General features: G+C 41.3%; 1 protein-coding gene across 2 annotated transcripts in view; it reads right to left on the bottom strand.

Moving 5' to 3' along the window:
* Nucleotides 1-11,286, bottom strand: part of AFAP1L1 (actin filament associated protein 1 like 1) — an 89,910-nt gene extending 78,624 nt beyond the window's left edge. Inside the window, exon 1 of one of the 2 annotated variants that reach the window (XM_026696369.2) lies at nucleotides 11,049-11,286. In XM_026696369.2, the coding sequence (XP_026552154.2) occupies nucleotides 11,049-11,076 (28 nt within the window). In that variant the 5' untranslated portion in view covers nucleotides 11,077-11,286. Of the gene's footprint in view, nucleotides 1-10,214; nucleotides 10,343-11,048 lie in introns of those variants that run through there. The other variant, XM_087924539.1, reaches the window with a different exon arrangement.
* Between the last annotated feature and the right edge of the window lie 1,467 nt (nucleotides 11,287-12,753).

Below are 12,753 nucleotides of genomic sequence, written 5' to 3'. Positions count from 1 at the left end.
AAATAACAATTATCAGCATCTGCGAGGACCACAGAAAACCATAATGATATCAAAATGACAATGCATGCAAAGGATGTCACCTTGTAAATTATGGCCTTTGCAGCCTGTTATCTGACAAAGGGATGACTGTCATGGTTTTTACTTCCTGATAGTTGTACACATTTCATCATCTGCTGCTTGTGCTTTCTGTGCCTGCAGACATCTGTGATAATAGTACTTATTTCTTGAAGACATTCAAGTCCTAATTTAAAATGGTATAACTATAAGCAAGCATGATTACAATGTTCATCAGTGCTGTATCAGCAACAGCTAAACAAGAAATTCTGCCTGTCATCTATCCCAGCTATGCAATTAGACTACATTTTCCTTCTGAAAATTGTTCGTTTGAGGTTACACAAGTTCTGATAAGTCCCTCTATTGTATTACCAAATCCCGTGGTTAATCAGCAAATAGAAAGAAGGATCCAAAGGATACTTGGGTTTTTTTTCCTTTGATTGACTTTGCTGACATCAGCAGCATCTATAGCTAAAGAGAGAAGGATTGAAAGGATAAGCAGGGCTTGCCTGCTTGACAATGAAATAAGTGCTACTGAGTAATCAAAAAGCTATGCTATTCTTGGCTAAAAGCTCTCCCGCACGTGAAACTTTGGATCTTCAGTAGCGTTTGGATTTATTTCCACACTTTTGTTCTTATTTGGCACAGTTCATAATAACATTTTCTTATTCATATATTTAGTACGGGTAGTCCTTGACGTACAATCATTCGTTTAGTGACCCTTCGAGATTCCAACAGCACTGAAAAAAGTGACTTATGACTGTTTTTCACACTGACAACAGTTGCAACATCCCTGTGGTCACACGATCAAAATTCACATGTCTGATAACTGGCATGTATTTATGATGGTTGCGGTGTTCCAAGGTCGTGTGATCACCTTTTACAAGCAAAACCAACTTAACAACTGTGTTACTGACTCAACAATTGAAGCAATTCACTTAACATCTGTGGCAAGAAATGTCATATAATGGAACAAAATTCACTTAACAACCGTTTGCTTAGCAGTGGAAATTTCAGGCTCAATTATGGTCGCAAGTCAAGGACTACCTATATAACCCACATTTACTTTGTTATATTACACATAAATATAACTTGAGTAGCACTACAGATTACCCTCCGTTACTCTGTACCTGGAAAAATGCAAAACATGGGGGAAATAATAATGGAAATGGAAAAGGTTGTATGTATAGACTTTGCATGGCAGAAATGTAGGTATACATCTTATACTTATACCCTTGAATATATAAATAGCATTAGGAGCAAAAGTTAAATATTTGAAATTTCTTGGAGGTTTGTCATATTATCTTTAGAAAAAAAGGAAGATCTCTGTGGTGACATGAAATCTACACAGTAAAATAGTGCAAGGACAACTTTTCTGAGTTGATCTGAATAAACATTCAGCCCACTTTGATTTTCATTTCACACTTCCCTTTTTTCCCTAGTACTCATGTTTGCATCTTAATACACATTTTCAAAGCCATATAGAGAAAAACAAATATGGGAGAAATGGCTTTAGATCCCTCTAACTTTTTTTGGGGGGGGGTATTGTAAAGAGTTGTCATTGCAATGAGTTTTTGACTAGTGCAGTAGGATAATATCTAGGGGGAAACATTGCAACAATGTGGGGGAGAGCTTTCTGCTGTTCTCAGTAACAGCTGAGGAGTGATCTTATCCCTTCCCTTCTCATTTCATAACACACACCCTTGCATTTGGCTGCATTTTCCAAGAGGGTGGAATTCCCATAGTGGATTTTAGGCAACTAATCAAGAATGATTCAGGATTCCTCCCACCCAATACAGTGTCAACCTTCTTCTGGGGCTAGGCAGGTCCATATGTGCTTAATAGCCCAAAATGTTAAACCCAAGCAAGTAATTATAAGGTCCCTTACATGACATCACTCAGCTCCTGATAAAACAAAAATGAATATGCAACTGGGGAAAAATTAATGTGTGATAAATTAAAGGGATACATTGTCCTTCAATTTAAACATCAAGACTTTGTCAGAATGACAGCACAATGGACAGGAATATATCTTCCTTCAGAATCAGTTGCTTAATTCTTGACCATAGCACTTTTCTCCTGCATATGTATAAAGTCAGGAGGTATACTCTTAAAATATACTGCAAAGATAATCATAGTCTGGGGAAGTATTAAATCAAGAAAATGGCTAAATAGAAAGAATTTTCCTTTTGCAGCTGTGTAACTGTTCCAGACTTTTATATACAACTATTCTCAGGTAAATACAAAGACATTTGCTCGTGACTCTCTTACACAGAATCTGGATATGAGTTCCCACAGTTTTGTAATTGCAGTTGTCTATAGAGTAGGGCATTTAAAAACAGTATTTTTCATTGGCTTAATTGGAACTTAAAACATGCCACATGAGGGTTGAATCACAAGAGACACGCATCCAAATAAATAATACTCATTATGCTCTCAAAAGATTCTGGGCAGCTTCCTCTAGACTCAACCATCCGAAACAGTAGATAAGTTTGTTTTGACCAGTATATCCAGAAAAGAATCACAAACAAAACAGTGCTGTACATTCAGAGGCATCCACAAGATCCAGAGCTTTCATAGCAATATTACATCTATCCCATTTTATAAGTTAGTGTGATCACATGATACAAATACAAAACAGGCACGAATTGTAGCATAACCCTTCAGCATCACTGTCATCAATCTAATGAAAACAGTAAGAGCTTGTAGATGCCGTCATCTGGAACAGCATTGCTCTGTGATATGGCCTCCTTCCAACTTTTTCTCTTGTGGTTCCCCCTGTCCAGATACTGTTCTTGGGTACAAACATGGGGCAGTGACAGGTACATTTTCTGGCATCAACAAGATAGTGCTAGCAATATAGTACAATTTGCTTTTGTGGGGTCCCCTCAGCATGTGCTGTGGCCCTGTTACATGTTTTAGAACTGTGGTGTCCTTGAAATATCCTAGGGGCCCCAGTAGGCCATATTGCTACCAGTTGAGAACAGTGATCCAGAAGACACCACTTCGGGGAAGAAGATGTAACTAATATACTGTATAATTCTGCTTCCCATTTGCAAACTAGCTAGCCCTGCAGATTTACAAGCAAGAGATAAAGGCTTCAATTCTCTCTGTGGACTCTTTTCTCCAAGAATAAAAATAGTTCTCAACTTATAATTACAATCAACCCCAAAATTTCCTTTACTAAGCAAGACAGTTGTAAAAAGTGAGTTTTGCTCCATTTAACCTTTTTTTACCACAGTTGTTAAATGAATTACTGCAACTGTTAACATGGTTAAGTAAATCTGGCTTCCCCATTAACTTTGCTTGTCAGAAGGTCGCAAAAGGTGATCACATGACTGCAGCCATCATAAATAAATGCCAGTTGCCAAGCGGCCAAATTTTGATCACATGACCATGAGGATGTTACAACTATCCTAAGTATGAAGAGCAATCATAAGTCACTTTTTCCAGTGCCACTGTAATTTTGAACAGTCACTAAATAAATGGTTGGAAGTCAAGAACTACCCGTATCTTCAGCTTAGACAAAGTAGGGACCTCAACACCAACCTTTCTTTGTTTTGTCTGGAAGCATTCCAACTCTCTTCTTTGCATGTTGAAGCAAAGTTGCAGTCCTCCTCTTTCCCATTATTTATATATACCAAAGGATTCAAGAGCAGGACAAGTTCAGTGGGGAACAGAAATACAGTAAGTTATCAACATGTCAGCCAGCCAGCATAACTATGGGCCCCTTTTTTTCAAACATAACTCATTATCACAACAGATACAAAACTTAATGTAAACCATTCCAAACTTGATTGCAGAAAGTACGACTTCAGCAACAAAGTGGTCAATGCCTGGAATGCACTACCTGACTCTGCTTTTATATCCTCAAATCTCCACTCCTTTATCCTCAAACTACTATTGACCTCACCCCATTCCTAAGAGGGGCATGCATAAGCCCACAGTCATGCCTCCTGTCCCTGTCCTATTGTCCCCAATTATTTGTACCTATTTCCTGTATTTATACTTATGTTTGTTCTTATATCTGTTATCTTGTAAGCGATTGACAAATCAAAATTAATTAATTAATCAATTAGCAATTCACTTAACAACTTAATTAATTAATTTGATCCAAAACCTTTTTTTATAATGAAGATTATGAGATTTTCCCAAGAGCAAGTAAAATGCATTTAGGAACAACAGGGCATCCAGCAAAGGACATCCTCATTTTATACAGATTACAGTAACTTGTTTTCACAGGGTTTAGTTAAAAGACAATGAAGTTGCTAGTATCAGTTGTACTTTACAGGGGTCTTTCAGATTATTCTATCAGCTCTGGTTTAGGCTCGGCTCATTCAGTGACACTGACATGGGTTCCACGAAGAATGGATAAGTACTGGTAATTAAGTACATTATTATATTCAATTTATAACCAGATTCCCAGTTTCGGCTGGGAGGGAGCATCTGAAACTGAGGAAGATCATGACAAAAATCCACTTAAATACTGGTAGTTTTAACCAACCATGACCTTTGCTCCAGTCTAATAGTTACCCAAATATTTCCTTTCCCTACTACAGCCTATATATGCTACTAGTCAAATACCTTACCTGCATTCAGACACAGAAAAAAAAATCCTTTTATCTTGGAAATAAAGTTAGATAAGGTAAAACAGCAGTTCAATCAAAGAATCAATACAATGATTGCTAAGTCGTTTCAATCTCTCCACAGACAACATGTCTGGACTTTATGACTCTAATACTTTCAAGCAAGGCTTTTATCGTGCAATCATTCCAATGCTGCCTTTCATATATAACCATTGTGTGTTTTCTCCCATTTCTTGTATTTTCTTGTACAACTGTAAATTATTAAGACTAAAACACAGAATAGCTATAATATATCTTGGCAGCAGCATCTAACTGAAAATATCTCAAGAAAGCTAGATCATAGACAATATAATGACCAGATTTGGGCTTATGTCACATTTAACCTAGATTTTTATACTCGCAACAACCATTAATTGGGCATTTAATTATATAGCCAGGGGATCATGAATCTGTAGGGAATGCATGAAGTCTATTCTTCTACACACTTTGGAAAGAATTCAAGTTACCCTATTTACTTATTACCCTCTGTTTCTCTCACATGGCTCCCATCAAAGGAAGATAGGTAGGTAGGTCTTGGAAGGATATCAAGATTTTACATTATCCCCCTATTCAGAGCAGTCCAGATGCCAATAGCAATTTATTATAAATCTTGTTCCTTTTAAGTGTGTGAGCCATTGAACTTACCACAGAATAAAAGCAAAAGCCAAAGAAGTCTAAAATACAGGCATTCTGTAGTGTTTAAAATAAAGCAAGGTCTATAAACAGTGGCTCTTCAACAGGAGGTTGCCATAGTAATAAAAGACTTGCAGAGAAGATTAGAGACTACCACCTTAGGTTGATATGCCCTATTCTTGATATGCCCTTTAAGTAGCTCACCCAGGATTTCTGTTTCTTACTTCTCTGTAATACTTGTTTTAGAGATTTAGGCTTGAATGTTCATACCCTACTTCTTCAAGGGAAAGGAGGAAAGAGAAGGCAAAAGGAATACACACAAATTGATTCTAACCTTTTTTTTTTTTGAAGGCGTGAATATTAAAGACCTGTTGGAGCTATCAGCCTGCAGAAAAGTTCACAGTAATGCTATTTTAGATGCTGTAAGTCGCAAAGAACAGATGCCTCCAAAGAAGAGGAGGAAAATATAAGACACTGCTACTCCCAACTCTAAATAACATACTCAGTGATATTTTAGATAAACAATCACCAAGCTTTGGCTACCTACTTCCATTTTGCAACCTGTTCAGAGGGTCAGAGAATGAGTTTGTAATTATAAATGTATAAAAATGGATTAAAAAGAAGACCCTGCTTAATCCTAACTTGAAAAGAAATCAATAGCTCTAGGGAGATCTGTTGTAACATTAACAATGACTAAGTGACTGATCCAAAGTTGAAAACTACCAGTATTACCATTTATTTGGCACAATGTAGTGTTTTCGGTTTGCATGGGAACTGAATAATGCTGGTTCAATCTGCCCTCAAGCACAAAAGCTGCTAAAAATCAGGAGTTTGATCAACATTTGTTTATTAAAAGGCATAAACATTCATGAGACAAAATCAGGTGAAGTAGGTTGATTTCCATCACCATAGACTAACATTTCTCTCCTATAAAGCATGCTGTTACTGTGGTCACTATTTCCCAGTCTAATTTACAGGGTTAAAAAGAAGGAAGACATGTGACATAAGTTGCCTAGAGCTTTAATAGAAAAGGATAGTTATAATTATAATACAATGTAATTTAATGACAACAACAATAATGTGTATTCCAGTCTATATATAAACAGTTTGTGCCAGTAACTTGGAAATCTATTTCATTATATTTCAGAACATTTTCAGTATTTAAGTAGTTTCTATACTGGGATCAAGGTGGTAAGTAAAATATTTCTAAGAGTTCTATTATCTGTTCTTATTACTAGGCAGCACAAATGTTTTCTATTTCAGAAGGGTTGCAAAAATGGAGCTGAGAAACTGAATTCCAACACTGTTATTCTCTGAGCTTCTGAATGGCAAGCCTTGAATTCAGGGTGAGGATAGTCACTTCAGAGAGTGATGGACTTTAAACCATCAGCCCCAAGCAGCAAGGGCTATGAACAGAGAGGATGGAAATAATAATCACAACCTTGGAAGGACACTGGATCTTCACTCTTACCTTAACAATAAACAGTGTAACAGGACAAGGGCCAGAATAGAATTATATGGATGCTCCCAGGTAGGAAATAGGGCCAGAGTCATCACCATTTCCATGTTCTACAAAGGAAGTATGCCATTATAGACCTTTTTTGCTTTGTAAGGAAAGGGAGTTAGGCTGGCGTTTCCAGAATTGCAGTAATATTCCACTCTGATTTCAACCCCACCAAACCAAAGATCATATTAGTACCACCCATGGTAAGTAAGATCATATTAGTACCACCCATGTAAGCAGGAAAGAGGAAATTTATTTTCCTATTTCTTGGTGCCAGTGACCTGAAAACCCAATACAGCTGCTACAGTACTGTATTATCATGTTACTTTCTACTGAAACTCATCTCCAGTCAAAAAGTTTGCCTGTTTTAGCAGAAGCCAATGGTGGTCAAGTGCAGAAGAGGGTTTATTTATAGTCACATATCACAACAAGGAACCTGTCAAGGCTGTCCTCACAGCTGCTCAGACCGTTGTCGGAATGTGCACCCTGTATACAGAGTAGATATACATAGTATTTCCAGACATGAACAGTTAAGATTCCATTGAATGCCAGTTGAGAGAGAGGGAGGGGGGGGAGGGAGGGAGGGAGGGAGAGGAGGGGAGGGAGGGGAGAGTAATCTGCTACAAAGACTTTAAAAAAAAATCTGGTGACATCTGTTAATCAGCTCACCAAGACAAGAATGTCTATATCACACCCAACAACTGTTTTATGGATGTCACTTGTAATAAAGTAATTGTTATTACCTTTGTATCCTTCCGATCAAAATTTTCCCTAAAGTTCCCTCCTATGAAGTATTAGCATATACCCACCCATCCACTTATTTCAGAATAATGCTTTGTGAAGCTTATGAGAGGGACGTAGTCTGCAAAAACCTATGCCAGAATTAATTTCCTACTCTAAGTAGTTACAAGATCTGGTTCTGTGGACAGATCTGTCTGTTACTGCCTTATGAATGAGATAAAAAAAGGGCAAAATTTGCATTTTCTCTCCAAATGAGAGATATAAGGAAAGTTGTCAGGAGTGACAAAGCATGGAAAGTGTTTCTTGCTCTCACTGAAATATTGCAATAAAAAGTGTAACACCCCACCCACCCAAAATAACCTTAAAAATAAAGATACAATATCCTTTTATCTTAGTCCAGTAGTAGAATTGCAAAAGTCAGTCTCCTCAAATATGGATACATCATCTCAACTACTATTTCCCAACTTAGGACCTTTCAGTAGTTAAATCTAACTTCTGGATCATTCTGGCTGAGAATTATGGGGATTGAAGCTCAAAACATCAGAATTATTCCATCTTGCGGAAATGTAATCTTAAAATACAATGGGATCCTCTGAGCTTAGTTCAATCATTACCCAACTAGGGAACATCTTCAGTGCTAGGAGAGAATGGGGTTTGTCACAAAGCAAGCCACTGTATTAAAGCAGAGAGCAAAACCCAAAGCCCTGAAGAAGTTTCTTAGTTGGATTATGAAACATTAGCAAGAAAACAACCAAACTCAGAGAGCACCAACAGTTTAATCTTGAGCAACAAATATTCTCTTCTGTTGGTAATTATAAACTATGAAAACCAATTTAAAGATCTTCTGGTTGCACAATTAGTTGTGAGTGTGCCTAAGAATACTTAAATTGACCTCCTCTTCCTCACCCCTCCTTTGTTTTTGCTTTATTCTGCTCCTTATATCTGAAGTGAAATTATGTGGACACTTGAGACATAGTATTTATTTGTATATTTATTTGAATCCCACCATAACTCAAAGTGGCAAACATATCCAACGCACCCTCCTCCTCCTCCTCCTATTTTCCCTACAACAATAAGCCTATTTAAATGAGTTGGCTGAGAGTGACTGGCCCAAGATCACCCTTAGGTTTTCAGGGCTAAGGAAGAAATAAACCCCCCCATTTCTGACTTTCTAGCCTTAATCACCAGACCAAAGATGCTCTCTGTAATATGAAAGATGGTCCCAAGATGCAGATTCTTATAACACCATGATAGCTAATGGATATTTGGCATAGTGATACGTGAACCCAGCACACACAATTTAAAAAAAAAACATTCAAAATTAAGAGCAGACCTCTTGTGTAAACTTCCCCAACAGGGTTCTTGTCTCCAGGTGTGTTTGCATTACAGCTTCTCAAAATTCTCGGTAGCAGAGCCAACATTGACTGGAAATTCTGGCAGAGGGAGCCCTTAACATATCTGGGAGACACCAAGTTGGAGATGGGCTGCCCAGAAGTCAATGGGAACAGTCCAGACTGATTTTCCTATGTGCCTCTCTACTTAGCACCAACACCATCATTTCCAACAGCTACTCCAAAGTAATTGTAACCAAATGAACTCAGAAATAGGAACCAGGTTGACCCCTCTGTAGAATCACATAACCCAGGTCCAAAGTCTCATCTCCTTTTGCCGAGTACTTTTGGATTGGCTTATCTAATTTTATACTTACAAAAGTGAATAAATATGGAGTCAATATGGCCAGATCTCCTTGTATACTAATGCCCCTCCTTCAAAGGCTGAAACAACCTTCCTGATCCCTTTCCTGAGGATTTTTTCCCCTCATGCACAATGCATATGTACACAGGTGGAGCCATGGTCTTCAGAATGTCCTGCCTTTTGGAACACAGGTTGCCTAACACATGTCCCTCTATCATTTTTCCTTCTCCGCCTCAGGCAGGGACGCTTCAACATTGTCTATGGGGATTCTCAGTCATTTGGGTCATTATTGCCCCAAGAGGCAACTGGACTTTCTGTTTTTTTTTCTTTGAAGACATTTTGCTTCTCATCCAAGAAGCTTCTTCAGCTCTGAGTGCATCCCTAAATGTCCATGGACATTCTCAGTCATCCAGGTCATGGTTGTCCATTAGGTGCTTTTTCAAGAGGCAACTGGAACTAAAGAAGCTTTTGGAATGAGAAGCAAAAGGTCTTCAAAAATAATAATAATCAGAAAATCCAATTGCTTCTTGGGACAACCATGACCCGGATGATGGAGACTCTCCAAAAACACTTAGGGATGAACTCAGAGCCGAAGAAGCTTCTTGGATGAGAAGCCAAACGTCTTCAAAGAAAAACCAGAAAGTCCAGTTGCCTCTTGGGGGTTGGGGGGGGGCGGGGGAAGCACCTTTGGGGCACTTCAAGGTCGGCAGAGTCACTGTCCGAGCAGGCCCTCAGCACGTTTAAGAAAAGAGGTCACCCTCGACGGTCTTTGCACCGAATCTCAAGCGCAGCCCCCGACGGATCTAGCAAAGGGGAAAGAAACAATGCTGAGGGCCGCAGTCAGCCTGCCAAAGAAGTTCGAGGAGCGCCATTTGGCAACCGCTTGCCTCCGCCTCCGGCGCACAGGTCACACAAAGCCCTAGGAAGAAAACAATGCCGCGGTGGAAGCTTTTGGCTCGTACCCTTTTCAGAGTCTCTTCCACACCGGAGTGGGTGGGTGGGGGGACTCCCCACCATTCTGCTTCTCCTGTCGCGAGGTCGTCGCGGCCGCCCCTTCACAGACATGACACGCACGCGCACGGACGCAAACGCTTCTATGTGTACACACACACACACACACACACACACACACACACACACACACACACACGAGTCGATTTGGCAAACATTTAGGCTTCCGACGTTTCCACCCCTCCAAGCCGAATCTTGCGCTTCTCCCGCGCCCACCTATTTATTTTTCCCACCCACCCGCCGTCTTCTTTCCCCCCACTCCCCACTCTCCGCGTTCGAGCCCCACAATGGAATTGTCCCCACGCGCAACGTGTGGCGAATGCGAGCTCGCGTGGGCGTGGCTCTCCCCTGGTCCCCATCTCCGTCCCCGGACCCAACCGATGGCTCTCGCTTCAAGGGACAAACTTGCCGCGCTTGTGCCCAAGAAACGAAAGGCTCCCCGTGGGGCAAACTGATGCAAACCCATCCGTGGGGAGAGAAAGCGCTCGGCGTCTTCGGGATGCGCTGCAAGCCTAGGCTGGGTTTTAAAGCCCACCACCATCACCACCACACCCCTATTCCCACCAGCCCCAGATACTCTGCCTTCCTCCTAAAGCGGCGCAGGAGCCCATCGGAGCCAGGAGAGAGAGACGGCGTTTCAATCTTCGGCAGCAACACAACAGCAGCGGCGCCGTTTCCCGGGAGCACGAACTGACGTTTCCCTCAGCCCGCCGGTCCCGTTAAACAGATTCTTTAAAAAAAAAAAAAGACGCCTGGATGCTAAACCGGAGCAACCCTTGACTTACCGCTGAGTCTGTCCATGGTCCCGAGCATGAACGGCGGGAGGCGGGAGGCAGGTCGGGCGGCACGTGCGCCCCTGCCGAAATCGCTTGCCCACAGCCGGCCCCTGGGCGCGGGGAAGCTCTCAGCGCGTCTCGCCTGGTCCCCGAGTAAAGCAGAGGGATGCGCGCCGCTCCACGGCACGCACGAATGTCAACCTCTCAACCGGCTCCCTCAAAACAATCGCCGAGCAGTCCCCTCCCTAGCGGCCGCTTCCTCCGCCTCGGGAAGACTGCCGGGTCTTAGCGCCGTTCTGTCAAGATGCGCCCTTCGCCGAGCGAACCTCCGCCGGTGCTGAGTCGACTCCGCTCGCTCGCCCCGCCCTTCCGGACCAGGTGCGACCGTCTGTGCAGTACACAACAACAATAGTCTCTGCTCTCTGGAGCGCGTGTGTGAGGGGGCTCCCAGCTCGTGGCGCGCGCTTTCCCCCCTCCCTTTACATTAAAGGGGCATCCCCACCACCACCCCGCCATCTCCTAACTCTGTTGGTGCGTGCCTGCCCATCTCCAGCTATGTTTGTCCAGGCTCGCATTGACGGCATTTCCAAAAATGCAAAATACTGTTCAAATAAATACGGTATAAGATGTATATACTAGTAGATCTAAATAGTAATTCTAAGGATAGAACTGACCCATAGGATACATCTTTGTATACGTTTTCTTTTCCCCTGCCCCCTTTTCTGTATTTGACACCTACCATTTGGAGTTTATAAAGCCTATGTATGTCATTCATATTTTACTCTGGCAAAATTTTCCCAGTGTTCCAAGAATCTATTTTTCCTTATCATGTGTTAATTTTCAAATAGTGTTCATGCTTCATATAGGAAACTCTAGGCATTGAGGTCATAAAGACTGGGACTTGGGTGATTAATACACTTGGAATGTGCTTTGCCACTGGAGAGTGCAGGATACTACTTTGTCTTTTCTAAGTAAGAAAAATGCAAGGCATTGCCTGAGCAGACATTATGCAGGTTGTTTTCAAGTCTCTTCTGGTGTATCCCAGTATAGGCAGCCTCCTCCTAAGTAAAGTTAGGGCTTCTCTCCAATGCTGAATTGAAGCTCAATCTGCCCTTCTTTGGTTCAGCAGAAAAACTCTCCTGGCTTGAAAATTGCTCTCCACGCCACCAATTCTGTCTGTACTGTACCATCTACCTGAATTCTTTCCTGGACAAAACCTAACACTTAGAGACCTCCTTTTAAGCTAAAGCACAGCTATTTCACTTCTGGGCTAGGGATGAGATGAAAGCAAGGTTGCCAGAATATTGCTAGGTTAGCTGAAGCATGGTCTAGCATGGTTAGCTGAAGGCAAGAAAGGTTCTTAGAAGTAGCAGCACCAAGGCTTATTATATACATACAAATGGGGGCAGAAGAGCCAGTTTGGTATAGTGATTAAGGCAACAGGCTAGAAACTATGAATTGCTCTGCTTTAGGCTCCAATACAGCGAGGTGTCTTTGGGCTAGTCACTTTCTCTCAGCGCTCAGAATGCAATGGCAAGCCACTTCTGAAAATCCTACCAGTCAGCAGGAGCCAATACTGACACGAAGGTAAGGCAAGGGAGAAAGATTAGGAGAAAGGTTGGGAGAAGGGATATACAGTATTACAAACCTATCAAATGCTGTATTTTCTACCCAGATAGGTTGCTGAATTTCAATGGGATTTGGTTAAGGGCTG

The sequence above is a fragment of the Pseudonaja textilis genome, chromosome 2 (assembly GCF_049901715.1).
Source record: "Pseudonaja textilis isolate UNSWEBS1 chromosome 2, rPseTex1.2, whole genome shotgun sequence".
Classification (NCBI taxonomy): Eukaryota; Metazoa; Chordata; class Lepidosauria; order Squamata; family Elapidae; genus Pseudonaja; species Pseudonaja textilis.
This window is presented reverse-complemented; position numbering and strand designations above follow the sequence as displayed.